The sequence below is a fragment of the Rhincodon typus genome, chromosome 24, assembly GCF_021869965.1.
Source record: "Rhincodon typus isolate 14 chromosome 24, sRhiTyp1.1, whole genome shotgun sequence".
Taxonomy (NCBI): Eukaryota; Metazoa; Chordata; class Chondrichthyes; order Orectolobiformes; family Rhincodontidae; genus Rhincodon; species Rhincodon typus.
The window spans coordinates 6,312,456-6,332,680 of NC_063355.1; the positions used below are offsets into that span (position 1 = coordinate 6,312,456).

Sequence of the window (20,225 nt, forward strand, 5' to 3'; positions counted from 1 at the left end):
AATAAGCCTTCTGATTGACAAGCATGCAATGTTCTCTGTTCCCAGTAGGAAATGAGGGGGAAAAGAACCTCATGTGTACTTTCAATCTTACTCAATTGGGTACTTCTAAGTGAAATTCAACATTGCTACTGAGGCCTGTTGAAGCAGCCGAACAGCAGTGTGTGGACTCAAATTAATTCAAGTGACCCACTTTCTGCTTCAACATATTTAGATCAGACCACTTTGATGTCTAAAGTCCTTTTATTGTAACCACATTACTCACATTGAGGCTTGTTAATCCTTCAGTAAAGCGGCTGAAGTCACTGGAGCAGGAAGAGCTCTCTGAAATGTTTCAATAACTTTATGAATGTAAAATGAACTTGTTTTGAAACATATGGTTAGTGGTAGTGCCAGTTGCTCACTGCAATGGAAATAAACACATGGCTCTTGCAGCTAAAGGGATCAAGGGGTATGGGGAGAGGGCAGGAATGGGGTACTGAGATTACATCAGCCATGATCATATTGAATGGTGGTGCAAGCTTGAAGGGCCGAATGGCCTACTCCTGCACCTATTTTCTATGTTTCAATTTACACCTGGTTAGTTTCATTACAAGGAAGTCTGAACTCAATAGGATCGCACAGCAGGATGAATCAGCTCAGCTAAGAAACCAACTGAGTTTAATTGATGCAGCAAATGAGAAATTTATATCTTTTTACATAAAAAGAGAAATGATAACTAATCACATCATCTGTGTGCAGCCAGATTGCAATAATGTGCAGAACCTGGCCCATCATCAAGGAAACAAATGCAACATTCTCATATACACTGAAAATGGAAACTGTAACTTTCTCTACCTCACTACATTTACCTATTTCAGGAAGATTCCTTTACATAGAAATTCAGTCACTTCTTTGGCAACCTTTGATCTTTTAGGTCTTTTGAATGTGAAAGAGATCTTGTAGGGTTGAATGCCAACGCTGCTGTCTGCTGCTGGTCTCTTCACTTGCTGTTTGTGTCAGTCCTACCACGAGCTGAAGTTGCCAAAGCCAGTAATGCCTTTAATTTTTTTGCTGCTGCTGGTGGATGGACTGCTATCTTGATCCACTGCCACTCGTTTTCTGGCATAGAAAAGAAAGGTGTGAAAATAATGATAGGAGGACAATGGGAAAGGAGCTCAACATATAAACCGGAGCACTCAACAGAATCTGTCATCTCTGATTTTAAATGTTCGTTCTTGTTTTCAAATTCATTCACGGTCTCACTCAACTCTGTCTCTGTAACCTCCCCCAACTAGATCACTCCTGCAATTGTGGCTTTGTATTGTCATGTCCCTGTGGTCAATAGTGCAATGGAAATCAAGTCCCAGTATGCCACAAGTCATCATGAGTATGAATTATAGAGTCATACAGCATGGAAGCAGACCTTTTCATCTCTACGATGTTTGATGCCCAACTGTCAGTATTAACTAAGATAAAAAACAACCCTGAACAGGTTTCAACAAGGAACAAAAAGTGAAAAATGCTTGCTTATTGCACAAATCTATCCTCTAACATGACAAAAATATTATCTACTACTAATATGCAAGCTTGAACTGTATTGTCTTTAAATCCAAACACACACATTTCGGACAGACAGTTGAGACAAACAGCCTTTTTAGGAGTATCGGTGCTGGAAAATACGGACACAAAAAAAACCCAGGAAGTTTGTGGACCAAAGTCCAGGCTAAAAGGGGTGGAATAAACTGACTTTTCAGGTTTCAGTTTTCATTTTGGTGATGATATCTTGTTGTTGTCAACTGTGACAAGTCACAACTTGTAGCTGGTCAGTTGGACCTAGGTCTTGACTTAGGTTATAGGTTTTCTTTTCTTTGCAAAGTCTTTCAGCATTTTTCTTTGGCACTTCAAGAGGTAGAGTGAGAGAAAGAGTGATTTGGATTACTGCAGGCTTTTTACAAGTCTGTGTTACAACTGATCTCCCACCCCCAATCTGACACATACAACCAATCCAGATCCTGTTGTTGCACCGTTTTATTTTAGTTTCAAAGACATTTGGTGCCGGCATGTCCTACAAAAATAACAAAATCCAGCTTCTTCAGAAAATACATATCTTTGTGTAATCATTAAGTAAACATGTAGTTTTACTTACCTTCAAGGTACACAAAAAATTTGTTTATTCTCTGCAAAAAAAAGCAGACTAAACTTCCATTTTCTCCAGTTTGGATTTCCAAAGAAAGTATGCGTTGTCCCTAGAACTGTCCCAGTTTTTATTGCTCTAACATTTGTGGCTGTGCTTTCAGCTGCTTGAACCCTAAACCCTAAAATTACTGCACTGAATCTGCCAGGAGGCCCTCCTCCTTTAAAGGTCCTCCTTGAAACATACCTCTGCGACCATACTTCTGATCATCTGTCCGAATATCTCCCTTATGTGACTTATAATGGTTCCTTTCATTTTTGAAAATGTGTGTTAGTTTATCATACTGAACAGGCATTGACATGTATCAAGTGGTCATGGCGACAGCTTCTTAAACAAATACTGGTTGTGTGCAGCCTGTTTATTATAGTGTGGCAGTGCATCTGTGTTGCTCAGAGGAACACTGGCTGGGTGTCAAAACTTAGCAGATTCATCTCGTGGATCACCTTGGGATATTTTACTGTGTTAAAAGCATTAGATTAATGCCAGTTGTTATTGTCATCAATTGATCACAGGGATAATATAATCAGATATCTGTGGACATAATTAGTCAAGAATTGTATCTCCAGGACTTTGTTTTCTTATGCAACAAGTGCCATATCTAAAGAGATTCGGTCTTTCTCTATAGCAGAAGGACTGGTGATTTTCAGGTTGGGCTGAATTGTGATGGAATTGGCGAGAAAATACATCCTACAAGCGAGTCAAAGTTACAAAGCCAGCAGTTATTCACACATTAAGCCTGTACTTCAGGCTGAAGGAGGGAGAAGTACACAGAATCTAGAGGTGGGTAAACCGCATATGAGAGTGTTCTGTAGCAGATACAGAGTGTTTGCAGTTTCAAAGTAAAACGTGTCATCGGAGGGCTCTTAACTGCAAACATGAAAGAGAGCTTGCTGTCCAATTGTGATGTGACTGATGTGGTCTCAGAGCTACATACGACTAAAACTAAGAGACTGTCCACCTAAGACAATTATTTCAGGCAATGCCAACTGCTATCCTATCAGAAAATGTTGGAAACACACATTGGCCTGTCAGCATTAGGTCATGACATTTTGGTGTGCAGCCTTCAGCAAAACCATTTTAATGAGGGTACACTCAAGATATTTGTTCCCTTTATTGATATTGATTGAACTGCTGTCCATTTCCAGTATTTACAAATTTTAAACATATGCCGTTCTCTTTTTTTCTGCACCTTTCATCATTTATTGTGGAGCAGTATTAGAAGTTATGGGGCAGATAGTACCCAAAGTTGCTCTGCTTCTGTTATGATGAGTAGTGTCATTTCCGGTTTTGTTCTGTATGGGTTTGTATATGGGGTCCAATTCTATATGTTTGTTGATTGCGTTATGGGTTGAGAACCATGCCTCTAGGAATTCCCGTGCGTGTCTATGTTTGGCTTGGGTTACTATGAACAACGTAGTAGCCCAAGTCAAACACAGATACGCACGGCACTTCCCAGAGGCATGGTTCTCAACCCATAATGCAATCAACAAACATACAGAATTGGACCCCATGTACAAACCCATACAGATCAGAACCGGAAATGACACAACTCATCATAACAGACTGGACAGTATAAATTCCAAGCAGAGTAGAACAGTATCGCTTCATCGGAGGCCTCACTGATGACGGTACCTAGTGACAAAATGTCTGAACAAAAACAAGCCAGCTCAGTGAGCAAGTCAACAACCTCACCCACAAACCGAGCTGCAAACTTTTGCAAAGACCTTAAAGAGAAAGCAGAGTTAACATTTCGTGTCCTGTGACTCTCCTTCACAGCTTCTGCTGACACTTCTAGTTTTGTTTTATTTATTCATTTTGTGGGATGTGGGCATGGTTGGCTAGCCAGAACTTATTGCCTATCCCTAGTTGTACTTGAGAATGTGGTGGTGAGCTGCCTTCTTGAACCGCTGCAGTCCACCTGCTCTGGGTTGACCCACAATGCCATTAGGGAGGGAATTCCAGGATTTTGACCCAACAACCTTGAAAGAACAGTAATATATTTCCAAGTCAGAATGATGAGTGGCTTGGAGGAGAACTTGAAGGTGGTGGTGTTCCCATATATCCCCTGCCTGGTCCTTCTAGATGGAGATAGTCATGGGTTTGGAAGGTGCTGTCTGAGGATCTTTAGTGAATTTCTGCAGTGCATCTTGTAAATAGTACACACTGCTGCTACTGAGCATCTGTGATGGAAGGAATGAATGCTTGTGGGTGCAGTGCCATCAAGTGGGCTGCTCTGTCCTGGATGGTGTCAAGCTTCTTGAGTGTTGTCGGGGCTGCATCCGTCCAAGCAAGTGGGGAGTATTCCATCACACTCCTGACTTCTGACTTGTCGATGATGGACACGGCTCTGGGGGAGTCAGGTGCTGAGTTACTCGCTGCAGTATTCCTAGCCTCTGACCTGCTCTTGTAGCCACTGCGTTTATGTAGTGAGTCCAGTTGAGTTTCTGATCAATGATAATCTGAAGGATGTTGATAAGGGTGGATTCAGTGATGGTAACACTATTGAATGTCAAGGGGCGGTGGTTGGGTTGTCTCTTATTGGTGATAGTCATAGCTTGGCATGTATGTGGCACAAGTGTTACTTGCCACTTGTCAGCCCAAACCTGGATGTTGTTTTTTGAGCATGGACTGCTTCTGTATCTGAGGAGTCGCAAATGGTGCTGAACATTGTGCAATCATCAGTGAACATCCCCACTTCTGACCTTATGATGAAGGGAAGGTCATTGATGAAGCAGCTGTAGATGGTTGGGCCTAGGATACTACCCTGAGGAGCTCCTCCAGAGATGTCCTGGAGCTGAGATGACTGATCTCCGATAACCACGACCATCTTTCTATGTGTCAGGTATGACTCCAACCACTGGATCGATGTCCCCTGATACCCATTGATTCCAGTTTTGTTAGGGCTCCTTGATTCCACACTTGAATGCAGCCTTGATGTCAAGGGCTGTCACTCTCACCTCACCTCTGGAATTCAGCTCTTTGGTCCATGTTTGAACCAAGTCTGTAATGAGGTCAGGAGCTGAGTGGCCCTAGTGGGCCCAAACTGGGCGTCACTGAGCAGGTTAGTGCTGAGCAGGGGCTGATTGATAGCACTGCTGATGACACCTTCCATCACTTTTCTGATGATTGAGAGTAGACTGATGGGGCGGTAATTGGCCGGGTTGGATTTGTCCTGCTTTTTATATACAGGACATACGTGGGCAATTTTCCACATTGCTGGGCAGATACCAGTGTTGTAACTACTGGAATAGCTTGGATAGGGGAGCACAAGTTCTGGAGCACAAGTCTTCAGTTATCACACCTCATAGCCTTTGCAGTATTCAGTGCCTCCAACCATTACTTTATATCTCCTGGAGTGAATCAAATTGGCTGAAGACTGGTATCTGTAGTGCTGGTGACCACTGGAGGAGGCCGAGGTGCATCATCCACTCAGCACTTCTGGCTGAAGATTGCTGCAAAAACTTCAGCCTTATGTTTTGCACTAACGTGCTGGGCTCTTCCATTATTGAGGATGGGGATATTTGTGCAGCCTCCTCATCCTATGAGCTGTTTAACCATCCACCGTTCACGACTGGATGTGGGAGGACTGCAGAACTTAGCTCTATCACTTGCTGCTTCTGCTGTTTGGCATGCAGGTAGCCTTATTTGGTGGCTTCACCAGGTTGATACCTCATCTTCAGGAATGCCTGGTGCTGCTCCTGGCTTGTCTCCCTGCACTCTCCATTAAACCAGGGTCGAATCCCCTGGCTTGATGGATATGCCAGGCCATGAGTTTGCAGATTGTGCTGGAGTACAGTTCTGCTGCTGTTGATGGCCCACAGCACCTCATGGATGCCCAGTCTTGATTTGCTAGATTTGTTCAAATTCTGTCCCATTTAGCACGGTGACAGTGCCACACACCATGATGGAAGTTATTCTCAATGTGGTCATTCTTACCGATACTGTCATGGACAGATGCACCTGCAGCTGGCAGATTGGTAAGGATGAGGTCAGGTATGTTCTTCCCTCTTGCTGGTTCCCTCATCACCTGCTGCAGACCCAGTCTAGCAGCTATGTCCCTTAATACCTTATCGGCTTAATCAGTAGTTCTGCTGCCGAGCAACACTTGGTGGTGGACATTGAAATCCCCCACCCAGAGTACATTTTGTGCCCTTGCCATCCTAGTGCTTCCTCTGAGTATTGTTCAATCTGGAGGAATACCATTCATCAGCTGAGGGAGGACGGGACGTGGCAATCAGGAGGTTTCCTTGCCAATGTGTAACCTGAAGCCATGAGACTTCATGGGGTCCGGAGTCAATGTCGAGGACTCCCAGAGCAACTTCCTCCCGACTGTATACCACTGTGCTGCTACCTTTGCTGGATCTGTCCTGCCGGTGAGACAGGACGCATCCAGGGATGGTGATGTCTGGAACATTGTCTGTAAGGTATGATTCTGTGAGTATGACTATGTCAGGCTGTTGCTTGACTAGTCTGAGAGACAGCTCTCCCAATTTTGGCACTAGCCCCCAGATGTTAGTGAGGAGAACTTTGCAGGGTTGACAGGGCTGTTTCTGCCATTGTCTTTTCTGGTGCCTAGGTCAATGCTAGGTGGTCCATCCAGTTTCATTTGTTTAAGACTTTGTAGCAACTGGTACAACTTAATGGCTTGCTGTGGGTCTGGAGTTACATGTAGGCCAGACCAGGATGGCAGATTTCCTTCCCGAAGGACATTAGTAAATGAAATGGATTTTTCCGACAATCGACAATGATTTCATGGTCATCAGTAGACTCTTAATTCCAGGTTTTTTAAATTGAATTCAAATTCCACTAACCTCCCTGGCAGGATTTGAACCTGGGTCCCCAGACATTATCTGGGCCTTTCGATTAATAATCTAGCAATAATACCACTAGACCATCGCCTTCCCATGTTGCTAGAACAAGTGTCTTATTTTCCTTGCACATTTGCTGTGAAGGTTTCAGAGTTTTAAAGTGCTTTGAGAATGGAAAACTTCACTTACGTAGCTGCCATGTTAATGTATTTCCCAACACCTTGCCGGTAGGTTTTTGGACCATCGTTTGAACTACGTTTAGGCACAACTGGCATTGCTTTGGCTTTTGCCTCTTCCTCCTTGTTCCGAGCTTTCTCCCGTTCTTCTGCGATCTGACAACAAAGAAACAAGTGGTAATGTAACTTTCACAATAAGTGACACTTTCACCCTGTATATATATATACAACCTTTTAATATATATATACAATGGTTTTGTCTTGTAATATCCACCTCCACTAAATGATGCTTTCACTCTATAATATTCAACATTCATCCTGCAGTCATTGTGCTGACACAGGTTAATGTCCTCAATCTGTAACCCCTGACTGCAACAGGCTTGAAGGTCAATGGAAATTCACTAGGCTAGTTCTGTTTGGCAATTTGGATTAATCTGAATCCACTAATATAGCCCTTGATACTTAACCAAATCATTCCTTGGTTAGAAAATGAGTTGGATCTTTTGCATGTCATCAGTTCTAACCAAAGCGGTTCCATGTCAGAAAGGCCCTATAGAAAGGGCAGACTGCTACTAATTAATGCAGATTAAAAACGATGGTCTCCATTTTAAAATATTTGGTAATGCTTCTTTCTGTGGTTTCTAAACACTCAATGAAACAACTTGAAGTTTACATTGAATCAAAGTGATGATATGATCAGGATCAAGAATAGTGCTTTTCTCCTTGTTGGTATGAAAAGATCTGCTAAACTCCATCATACCATACTGGTCATGCAGTAGGTACAAATAACACCAGTGGGGAAAATGTCAATTAGAAGTTATCGAGTCAAACAGTGAAAAGAAGTGCAAATATTGTTATTAACCAGGATGCTTCAACTGTGCAGGCCAATTGGCTTTTTACACTTTCTGCTTCAGAAACACTCAGGCAACTCTCCCAGTAAGCTCACTGGCACACTGTTTAGTTGGAAGCTCAATAAAAATCCAAATATGTTCAACCAGATCACAATTTTTGTTATGCATTTAATTTTGAAGGTGAGGTCTGATCTGCATCGTGTCCGTTTAAAATAAATTTCAGGGCATACTGAAAAGTTAATTATGCAGAAACGTCAAGGTGACTGCAACAGGAATTAACAATATTCAGTTCACGATACATTTTGATGAATATGGTTAATAACTGATTTTGTCTTGTCCACATAATGCACTTCTGGCTTCTGCTCTAGCTGCAGAGGTACTGCCTGGCTTCTTTCCCTCCATAGCAAAATTTCTTATTAAACTCCTCCGTCTGATTGAGACCTTCTCAGCTGTTGTTACCACTTCCCTGATCTAGCCCTAAAGCTGCCCTGTCCAAGTTCATCTTGCCTATGAAAGCCTACTTCCTGTTCCCTTCACCCTACTCCCACTAAAGTACTGGCCATGCACCTTCTTTCCTGACTCCTCTGTTAGTAGATACTGTTAACAGTTCTTTCCCCTCAGCTAATGTCCTCCTCTCCTTCAAAGTTATCTCAACTCAAAAAGTAAAATAAATCTTGATGCTCCAGACCGAGTGAATTACTTGCCCAGTTCCCTTTCCTGTTCAAAGTCTGTAAACATGATGTTGCTTCCTGAAGTCCATGACTATCTTTCCTAGTACTCCACATTTGAATTCCTCCAATTGGGTTTCTCCCCAGCCAAAATACTGAAGCTGTTCTTACCAGAATCACAAATAACATCTAATGTGACTGCGATAAAGATCCTTCCTTACTTTCTTGGTGTGCCTGCAGTCATAGACATGGTTAATCATATCATCCTCCTGTAAAGCCCCTCTGCTATGGCCTTGTTGAGGGGTCTGCACTTGCTGGTTCCATTCTAAAACAATCCAGACACAGCCAGATGTAAAGGCTTCCCTACACACTTGCAGACCATTCCCAAGGATATATCATCTTTTTCCCTCACTTATAGATATTTTCTCATCAACCTGTATAGAGATGTCATGACACACTTCACAGCAGGTGGGACAAACCCAGTCCTCCTGGCTCAGAGGAAAGGGCACTGTACCACAAGAGCCTGAACCCAGGTCTTCAGGCTCAAAGGTAGGGATGGTACCATTGCGCTACTATAGCCCCTTATCCTTACATACGTGCTACGGTCGCTTTCCACATATACACCAATACCATCCAGCTCCATCTCAGAATCACTTCTCTCACCCTCCTCTGCAGTTTCTAAATTGTCACATTGCTTGCCCAATAGATGAACAGAAATTGCCTCACAACTAAAGATTGAGAAGGCAGAGTGTCTTCAGTCCCTTTCACAAAGACTGCTCCCTGGCCACTGACTCTATCCCTCTCCCTGGTAATTGCCTCAGGCTGAATCAGGCAGTTTGCAACCCTGGCATCATAACTGACCCCAGACCGAGTTTCAACACATTTTCTATTTGCCTATTTCGACATCCACATCTGCTGCTGAAAGCTTCATTCAAGCCTTTGTGGACTATAATCCAACACACTCCGGTTAATCTGCTACATTCCATCTGCCATTAAGTGTCGTTCAAAAGGGGAGTGGTGGGAGGGGCTTTGATGCCACATACTGTTGTCTTTTCATCCCTAAAATATCCTTCCTATTGGTTGTAATTTATATTAATTCAAAACATATAAACATTTGAGTTAGGATTCACTGTAGGCTATTTGGTTCTTCAGATGTGTTCCTCTACATAATAAGATCATGGCTGATCTGACTGTAATATTGATTCCACGTTTCCATCCACCCCTGATAAGCTTTCACCCACTTGCTCATCAAGGATCTATCTCCCACTGCCTTAAAAAAATTAAAAGATTCTGCTTCCACTTTTGAGGAAGACAGCTACGACTCCCAGAGGGGAAAAAAAATTGCATCTGTTTTAAATGAGTGATCCTTGATTTTTAAACAGTGACCCCTTGTTCTAAGTTTCCCCCACAAGAAGAAACATCCTCCCCACATCCAACCTGTCAAGTTCCCCTCAAGATCTTACATATTTTAATCAAGTTCTCTCTTCTAAACCCTGTCTGACCTTTTCTCATTAGAAACTCCAACCAATCCAGGTATGAACTGCTTTGAACTGCTTCTAGTGCATTTAAATACTTCCTAAAATAAGGACAGCTATACCTTATATGTTACTCCAGATGTGATCTCACCAATACCTTTCACAATTTGGGCACTAGGATGCCCAGATCTCCCAGCAGCTCTCAGTTCTGTACTCACTGAAAATTTGGTAATATGCTTCTTTTATTATTCTTCGTCCCAAGATGGTTAATTTCACATTTTCCTACATTATACTCCATTTGCGAGATCTCTGCCACTCATTTAACCTTTTGAATCTATCCATATCCCTTTGGAGCCTTTTTAGATCCTGTTTACAGCTTACTTTTCAATCTTTGCATCATCAGTAAATTCAGCAACCATATCGTTGGTACCATCATTCAAGTAATTTATACAAATCACAAAAATTGCTAATGCTGGTGGTGCACCATATGTAACATTCTGCCAATCAGAAAAAGACTCAATTGCGCTGATTCTGCTCTCTGTAGGCTAGTCAATCGTATATCTATGTCAATATGTTACTCCTTACTCCATGAGTCTTTATTTTCTGCAACAACTTTTGCTGTGGTAACTTATCAAATGCCTTCTGGAAATCCAAGTACAATACATCCACTGATTCCCCTTTATCTACAGCGCGAATCACTACTTCAAAGAACTTCAATAAATTTGAGTAAACTTGACTTCCTTTTCACAAAATCATGTTGATTTTGCCTGATCTCCTTAATTTTTATTTAAACGCCCTGCAAGCTTCTAACATTTTCCTACGACAGATGTTAAGCTATCTATAAATGGGTAGTAAAAGCTGGGCTAGCCAGTGACATCCGCATTTTATTTGATTTATTATTGTCACATTTACCAAGATCCAGTGAAAAGTGTTGTTTCGTGTGCTACGTAGGCAGATCGTACTGTACAAAGTGCATCAGGGTAGCAGAACAGAGGGCAGAATACAGTGTTACAGCCACAGAGAAGGTACAGAGAGAGAAAAAGATCAACATTAATATTTGAGCGGTCCATTCAAAAGTCTGATAACAGCGGTGAAGAAAAATACTGGCATGTAGTTTCCTGCTTTAAATCATCTTCCCCCTTTGAATAAAGGAGTTCCATTCACTAACTTCCAATTTAATGGAAGCTGCTTATGGAGAATTTTGGAAAATCAGAACCAACACATCAACTATCTAACTTGCCATCTCTTTTAAGAACCTAAAAGAGATTCAGACTCTTTGCTCACTTCCTTAGTAATTGCAATTTTCCTAAGTTCCTCTCCCTCTCTATTTCCTGACTACAGCTATCTCTGGGATGATATATTATCTGTGCAGTGATGACTGACACAAAATACCTGTTCAGTTTATCTGCCATTGCTGTAGTTTTCATTGTTGATTCCCACACTCAGTTCCTGCAGGACCAACACTCACTGAGTTAACTATTTTTTAAAACAGTTACAGAAACACCTAAAACAATGCAGTGTTTGTCTCCACAACAGTGACGGTAACCTGAAAAATAACTCACTGAATGTCAGTTACTTTGGAGTATCCTTAGGATGCAACAGAAGTGTTGCATAAATATAGGTTATTTCTTTACTGTATCATGGTCTTGATAGTGCTGAAATTAAAGATCACAATGTAATCAGCTGTCTTCTGCTCTAGACTCAGTCAGGAGCACCACTGATACAGCAACATTAGATAGCATCAGCCTTTTCCTCACCCAGTTCCAGCTGATGCCTCTGTGAAAGACTGAATGGAGAAGTCTCAAATGTCTGCTCTGCTACATCTCTGTTGACATATTGAGGAATACAAAGCTCACTCCTGAGCCTCAGTGGGAGCTTTTGTTCTTAAAAGGTGGAAAGGGAAGACTGACTTTTATTGTATATAGGCCCCTTCAAAACCTCAGAACATTCCAATGCACTTTGCAGCCAGCGAGGTCTTTTTGAAATGGAGAGACCTTTTAAATCTAGAAAATGCAGAAGCCAGTTTCCACACAGCAATACAATAATGAAAGTTATTCCACTTTCTCTGAGATATAGATTAAAGGAAAAATAATAGCCAGGACACCATGGATAACTTCCCACTCTGCTTCAAAATACTGCCAATGGGATCCCTTATGTTCACCTGAGATAGCATTCAGAAACTCAACCTCAGCAGCACCCCTGACAGTCCAATACTCCCTCTGTAATGCACTGGCTTGTCAGCTGAGATTTGTGTCCTGAAATGTCCAAAAAGGGACATGAATCTGTAACCTCTGACTCTGAGACAAAGGTATTACCAACTGAGTCATAGGCACATTCTCTATGCCAAATATTTCAGACAAGGTGATTCTGTGATAGTATAAGCTATTTGACCAAAGATCAATGTTCCATTAAAGGTAGGCTGGCTGAGAAGTCTCATTGCCCATACAGGTTTAAATAATGTGCTTATTTTACTTGATTTATTACCATTAAGATTGGACTCGAGCAGGGTTAAAGCAGATAATGTCTTAGCAAATCATTATCTCTTGCCATGCACTTACCAAAACATCTGCTTCTTCAAAAGGATCCACAAACACTGCTGTCTTCTCAATTTTGATCTCTTCCTACAGGTGGAGAGGAAAAAAAAGCTCAGCTGTTGGGAATATGAATGTTAAATTAACTTTGCTGCAGTTTGAAACACACACTTTCTGGGAATTAGCATTAATACAAGATGACGTGTATGCAGCCATGAAACCTCTGGCCCAAATCCTCAGCTGTCTACGATTTCAGCGGGTGGTAAAATTAAGGTCTGTAATGCTGGTTGATAAAATACTTCAATTACATCTACTTATTAAGTTTCAGAATCAAAATTTCAGTCACCATTTCTTTCACCAGAAGTAATGTTCTATTTGGGGCTGAGATGTGATTCACGAATTTAATGTTGGATCTCAGCTAGAACATTTTGGGCAAAGCATGAAACAGTTTACAATTGAAGGACTGACATGTCATGCATGATTATTTTGAATTTTGTTTTGAAAATTAATGTGGAAGATTTTTCAACAGTGTTTCTTACGTAAGTACCGAGTATATTAATGTACACGAAAAACTATACAGGCTTTCTTTCATCTTATGAATTGATTGGAGTCTTGACAGATATTCCACCTTAATCCAAATTTTTAAGGGATTCAGCCTGTTATAAGTAGTATGGATGGCTTTCATACTTCAAACATTTGTGACACTTAGAGAGTATTGACAGATGGATGGATGGGCAATATCATGAAGTGTATTCTCAAGATACTAGACCAAAACACTCTTTCTGGCAAGTAATTCAAGTTAGGTACACAGGTATAATGGTCCATTAACAGTAGGTTGACCCAATATACTCAAAGTAACTATAGAAGTAGGCTGATTCACAAGAGCTTAGTTTTAAATTTATTTATATTTTACTGCAGTTTGCAATCCTTGGAACCGAATTCTGATGGATTGAGAGCTGCAGACATATGACTTCTGTTTCTGATTATGCATACGTGAAGTGCCTTGGAACATTTTTCAATGTGAAAGGCACTACAGAAAGATATCTTGTTGCTATTGGAGGCTTCAGGACAAAGGTGCTTCTAATCAGGCTACAATCAGATTTTCAGTTTCACAAAATAAAAATTCACCAAGACCTCATTATACCTTGGCATCAATATAGGCAAGAGGATTCATCCTCAGCATGGGAGTGCTGCTTGCATTAGCACAGTGAAAGGCCAGGACATTTGTGGGTATATTAACTAAGGATGAGGTTATTCTTTCACACAATGGCAATCACAGAGCACTACTGCATGATACAAGGGAAGAAGAGTGAATCATTATGAAAGTGCTGGTGTGATAGAAATCTTAGGAGGGAAAAACTTGGAACTCATTCCAGCAATGGCTACGTCAACTGGAAGATAGCACATCAATCTCTAGCTGGACATTATAATGTGATAGAAAAGGGGAGAATAGAAGCAAGGGCTGGAATTTTCTCTTGAAGATGGGAAACAGGACCTAGGTCTGTTTTTCTGTCAGAAACTCATCTTTGGTGGAATTTCAGATGTTCCTGTCCAATTAAAACTAGCGGGAACAGGAAGGTGGGTCGATTACATATCCCAAGGCAACTATCACTGAGGCTACTGGTTGTCCTGAGAGAGTTTGTGTCAAAGCCTGCCACTGCACAATAGGGAAGCAAGAAGCCACACGGTACCCAGAGATCTGGTATCGATGAGATAGAGGAGGAAGGTCTTCTTCCTGAAGGAGGGTGGGGGGACCTTTCTGCTCAGCATTGTCTTCCTCTATGATTTCAGCGGGTGTCCAGCGGGAACCCAGTATCCTTGGAGCTTGGGATGCTCCATCAGTTATGAATGTGGCGTATTGCACAGCACTGGTAAAGAGGGCAGCTGGCTCCTGTAACCAGTGTGTGTACCAGTATATAACCAACTCAGAGATGCCACAGAGGTGCGCAGCTGATAAGGACATATGTCTCTAGCTTTTTGCACAGTGAATCACATCTTTCTTTGCCACTTGATCTCAGTCACCCAGAGGTCTCTTTGCTACTGCTCATATACCCTGTTCTCAAGGTAATTCTTTTGTGCCTTTTGTGCATCTCCTTCAACCTCCTCGTGCCCAGTGCTCTGCTTGTCCTACACAGGCCTCATCTCCACTGGCTTTGATTATATGACGGTGCTGCACCTACTGCAATCTGCAGCCTTCATGCTCAGGTGGAATCTCGTCATGCCCACTGCTCTGATGCTTGGATCATTCCAGAAAAGTGATGACCACTGAACTGGCAAAGTTCTTAATCTACCTCTACTCCTGAACTGCAATGGGCTTCTGTAACTTTAACTTTAGAGATTTAAACACTTCAAACTTTGGAAAGTGTTCTTATCTTTCTTTGTCACCTTATTAATGTCTATGACCAGCCACAGGGTGGCCTTTGCCTCCATTCAGCCAGTCTGAAAAAATGCTGGCTTCCTCTGGGATTACTAGAAATTTTTTAAGAGATGGGTTTTTAATCTCCATGATCTCTGTAACGGTATGTGCAGGGCAGTTCTGAAGCCCATGTTCTCCCCTCCCTTGCCAAGACGGAGAAGGGACAAATCAGAGGTGAGATTTCCAGGTACACAACCTGCCTCCTGCCTGGGAAAATCCAGCTTATGCTCTCAAAGGTCATGTTGTCTTTAGACTAGGTTTACCTTTGGCATGTCAGTCTTTACGTCACTCTCCACATTCTCCATTGCTGTCAAGGTCTCAAAACCACCAACAACTCTGAAATGTAAACACAAAGAAAATATCAACTATCTTGTAACTGGTGCATGCATCACATCCACAGTTCACATGTAGTTAGGGAGAAACAAAGCTGCAAGAGAAGATAACAGGCACTAGATATTCATGCAGATATGAACATGAAGACTTTTCACTTCTGCTTTCTTATTCTGTGAGCGTCAACTGAAAGAAACCTGAAATTCTGATAATTATAGGACCTCCAGTTCTTGGCTTGTGTCCACAATAGCCTGGTGTTCAATGGTGGAGTCATGGTCCGGGGGGAGATGGGAGGAAGTGTCCAAGAGCTCCCGATTTGCCTCCACAGTGTAGTGGTCGGTACTTCCAGGTGAAACATCGATTTGCTTATACTTCCCTCAATTCAGTCTGCTGTATTCACTGCTCACAATGCGGTATTGGGGAGACGAAACACAAACCGGGCAATGATTTGGATGAGGATGTACAAGGCATGATTAGTAAGTTTTCAGATGACACTAAAATAGGTGATATCGTGGACAGTGAGGAAGCTTAACAGAAATTGTAGCAGGATCTTGATCAGCTGGGGAAGTGGGCCAAGAAATGCAAATGGAGTTTAATATAGATAAGTGCAAGGTGTTGCATTTTGGAAAGTCAAATTAAGGTAGGAGTTTCATGGTGAATGGTTGGGCCCTAAGAAATGTACTGGAACAGAGGGACCTTGGAGTTCAGGTGCACGGTTCTCTGAAAGTGGAATCACAGCTAGACAGGGCAGTGAAGAAGGCATTTGGCACACTGGCCTTCATCAGTCAGGGCAGTGAGTATAGAAGTTGGGAAGTTATGTTGCAGTTATACAGGACATTGGTGAGGCCGCACTTGGAGTATTGTGTTCAGTTTTGGCCATCTTGCTATAGGAAGGATGTTATTAAACTGGACACAGTACCAAAGAAATTTAACCAGGAAATGTTGCCAGGAATCAAGGCACTGAGTTATACGGAGAGGTTGGACAAGCTAGGACATTTTCTTTCGAGCATAGAAGACTGAGGAGGGATCTTAAAGAAGTGTGTAAGATAACGAGAGGCATGGATAGGGGAATGCACTCAGTTTTCTTCTCCCAGGGTTGGGGAATCAAGGACTAGAGGGCATCAGATTAAGGTAAGAGGGGAAAGCATACAAGGGAACCTGACCGATAACATTTTTACACAGAGGGTGCTACACATATGGAATGAGCTGTCAGCGGCAGTGGTTGAGGTGGGTACATTAACAACATTTAAAAGGCATTTGGAGGAAAAACATGGAGAGGAAAAACATGCTGCAGGGCTCTATGACTCTACAACTGCTTTGTCGAACACTTATGTTTTGTCTGAAAAAAGTGACCCTGAGCTTTCTGCTGCCTTCCACTTCAACAGTGTTTCCCTGGCCAACATCTCTGTCTTGGGTTTGCTGCAGTGGTCTAGTGAAGCTCAGTGCAAGCTGGAAGAACGGCATCTCATTTTCCTCTTGGCGTCTCTGCAGCCTTCAGGACTCAATATCGAGTTCAATAATTTTAAGGTCTGGGCATTTTCTCCCATGACCTTACCCCGACCCCACATACCAGGCCTTGTCATCGCATGGGCTGCTACCACACACAACGCAATGGTCCCCATTGGCAGCTACTGATTCCTCCAGCTGACCTATATTCATTCCTTTGCCTGTCCTTTTGTTCTTCTCTCTCTCCCTCTCTCTCTGTGCTTCATTTCCATCTATTGTTTACTCCTCTCTCCACCCCACCTTTAGCAAAAATACCAACCTTTCCCCAGCTACAATCAATTCTGAAGAAAGGTCACTGGACCCAAAATGTTAACTCTGCTTTCTCTTCACAGATGCTGCCTGACCTGCTGAGATTTCCCAGCAATTTCTGTTTGAATTTCAGTTAAAACTACATTTCTTGGTGTTTATTAGAACGAAGGATCTCATAGAAACCTATAAAATTCTAACAGGACTAGGCAGGGTAAACTAGGAAGGATGTTCCTAATGACCAGGGAGTCCAGAACCATGTCTCTCAGTCTAAGGATACAGGGCAGGCCATTTGGATTGAGATGAGGAGTAACTTCTTCACCCAGACAATGATGAGCCTCTGGAATTCTGTGTCACAAAAAATAATTGAGTCCAAAATATTGAATGTTTTTTGGAAGGAAGTTGGATAAAGTTTTTAGGGCTAATGGGATCAAAGGATATGGGGAGAAAGCCTGAACATGGTACCGAGTTAGATGATTGGCTATAATCATATTGAATGGTGAATAGCCTACTCCTGCTCCTATTTTTGATGTTTCTAAGATCGCAAGAATAGCATGATGGCCTGATGCAGTCTATGTGAGGACAGTACCTCCACAATGCTGCTATAAAGTATCTTCCAGGATTTTAATTCTGTGTCTGTGAAGGAATGGGAATACGAATCAACATCCTTGTTTGTGACTTAAAGGTTGAAGTTATGTTCCTTGCATTCACTGCTACCTGTGTAACTCTAGATCTTGGAAGTTTGAGACGGGCTGTCAAAGAAGCTTTAACAAATTGCTGCAGTGCATCATGTAAATAGTAGACACCGTGTTATGGTGACACCAGTGGCAATATTAAAATCAGTGCTTATGGTGTTATATAGAGTGTTGTTTGAATAGACTACTTTCTCCTGAGTTTGGCTGCAGCTGTATCCATCCAGGAATGTGGAGAATACTTCTGACTTATGCCCAGTATGTGCTGAAGTGTCAAGAGGTGAGCCACTTGTTTCTGACTTGCTTGGCATCCACAGCATTTATGTGGATAATCAGGTTAAGTTTCTGGTCTAAGGGGCCGTTTCACCAAATCTAAACTTGGCCAAAGGGGAGGAGTTTAAGAAGCAATGAATCAGATTTTCCAAGGAATAGCTACCTCATGCAGATTACCACACCACTCCTTTTTGATGCAATGAAAGAGCTCTGTATTTCTGACAGGAGATTCTGCTCAGGGCTGCTTTAGAAATGTGGAGCTGTACTTCCATTCTAATAGGTCCCTCATCACGTAGAACAGTCAGGAATGGCAAATTCAGAGATAATTCATTTAGTTCCTTCATCTAAATCATTCCTATATATTGTGAAAAGGGGGGTCCAAGCAAGTCCAAAGATGTGCAGGTTAGGTGGATTGGCCATGCTAAATTGCCCATAGGCCAAGCGATGTGCATGCTAGGTGGATTGGCTGTGAGAAATGCAGGGATAGGGTAGGGGGCTGGGTCTGGATGGGATGCTCTGAGGAGGATTGGTGTGGCCTGCTTTCAAGCTGTAGGGATTCTATGATTCACTGATCCCTGCAGTACTCCACTAGTTACTGCCTGCCACTCCAAAAAAGACCTATTTATTCTCCATTTTTGTTTCCTGTCTGACAGCTAGTTTTCTATCCATGTCAGTATACTACCCTGAGAATAAAAAAAACATCAGCTTCCTTTATAATTTTTCAACCGACCCAACTATCACTGCTTTATTAGGCGGTTTCATAACAAAGAGGAGCACTTCCATAAATTTCTCAGATATATTTATATTTGCAAAATTACTCAAGGTAGCTTTCAAAGGTGCGATTTGTTTTTTTCATAGGGCATAAAGAACACTTTGCATAGAGAGGTGACACACTTTCAAAGATGCTTGATATGAATTAAAGATGAAGGTCAAAAATAAATAAAAGATGTAACATCTGTTGAGACTGTGCTAACCATTCTACTGCAGGCACTAAATTTCATCCCCAATACTGGCAGCTCTGCTTCTCCAGGTGCTGGAGGACCTGGCCACACTCTAATCTGTAGGTACATTTTCTAAGTTAGATTGCAGGTTTTTGAAAAGTAAATTCTTTGATTGGTTTACAAATATTTGGTATTCCCTAGATCATTCTCCATTCCACAACTAAGGGAACAAACTACACCCTGCAAAGTCTTCAGCTAATTACCAATGGTGCAAAAGCGTGAGTTAGAGATATACTCTACAGGTAACTGCTATCAGTCATCTCTTTTCAGATGCCTGGTGAGTTAAATATAATGTAAAATATGTCGTAATGCTACCTGGTTGTCCTCTATCCTCCCTTCTAATAATCTTTAGTCTTTCATATCATTGTCACTGGCACTCTCCTCCAAGACACTGGTGAGCACATATGTTCCTTCCTCAAACAAACTGCATTTCTTTGGACTTTGTAATTCAGGTGAAATTAGTCATCCTAGGTAATTTGGACACAGATGTCTCTAGTGTACCTCAGCACCTTATTTAACAATGATAGGGGCCTTGAATTTGCAGTGGAATAATGTGGATAGGGTAAAAGGGTAAATTAGACAACAATTTCCAGCATCTGAATACATGCAGAGAAGTCAGGAGTTTACATTATTTCCCCAATAAATGCACAACAAAAACTGAAATTACAGGTATTAAGCATTGCCGAGCGACCTCTCTAGGACTGAAAATTTACTTTTATCAAGGAGGCAATCTCACTCATAAATTTTAATTTTAGTCTTTTAAAAAACATAGTTAAAACCTTTTCTTTGTTACTTCTCTCTCTCTCAATCTCATCTTTTATCCCTTCCTTTACTTTGTTGTCTGTACCTAATTAGATACTAAATTAATCAGTCTAACATACAGTTCCAGATTTATTGACTGAAGAGACTTGCAGTTACTTGCGCAGTTTATAGAGGACTCCGAATCTCTGTTGATGGTGCTGCACTGCAATAGTTCTCTAATTACTCTAAGATGCACTACAAAATGTCCTTTCTTAACTTTTGCTGGTAAGTCTCTTAAATGTTAGTGCAGTCTTTGATCTGTATTGTTAATATTTAGC

At 41.8% G+C, this 20,225-nt stretch overlaps 1 protein-coding gene across 1 annotated transcript in view; it reads right to left on the bottom strand.

The window, feature by feature from the left end:
- Positions 1 to 221: 221 nt before the first annotated feature.
- LOC109923442 (RING-type E3 ubiquitin-protein ligase PPIL2-like) overlaps positions 222 to 20,225 on the bottom strand; it is a 76,835-nt gene continuing 56,831 nt past the window's right edge. Inside the window, exons 3-6 of the mRNA XM_048611552.1 lie at positions 15,362 to 15,434; positions 12,710 to 12,772; positions 7,171 to 7,313; positions 222 to 1,098 (exon numbers count right to left, since the gene is read on the bottom strand). Of these exons, the coding sequence (XP_048467509.1) occupies positions 1,002 to 1,098; positions 7,171 to 7,313; positions 12,710 to 12,772; positions 15,362 to 15,434 (376 nt within the window). The 3' untranslated portion in view covers positions 222 to 1,001. The remainder of the gene's footprint in view (positions 1,099 to 7,170; positions 7,314 to 12,709; positions 12,773 to 15,361; positions 15,435 to 20,225) is intronic.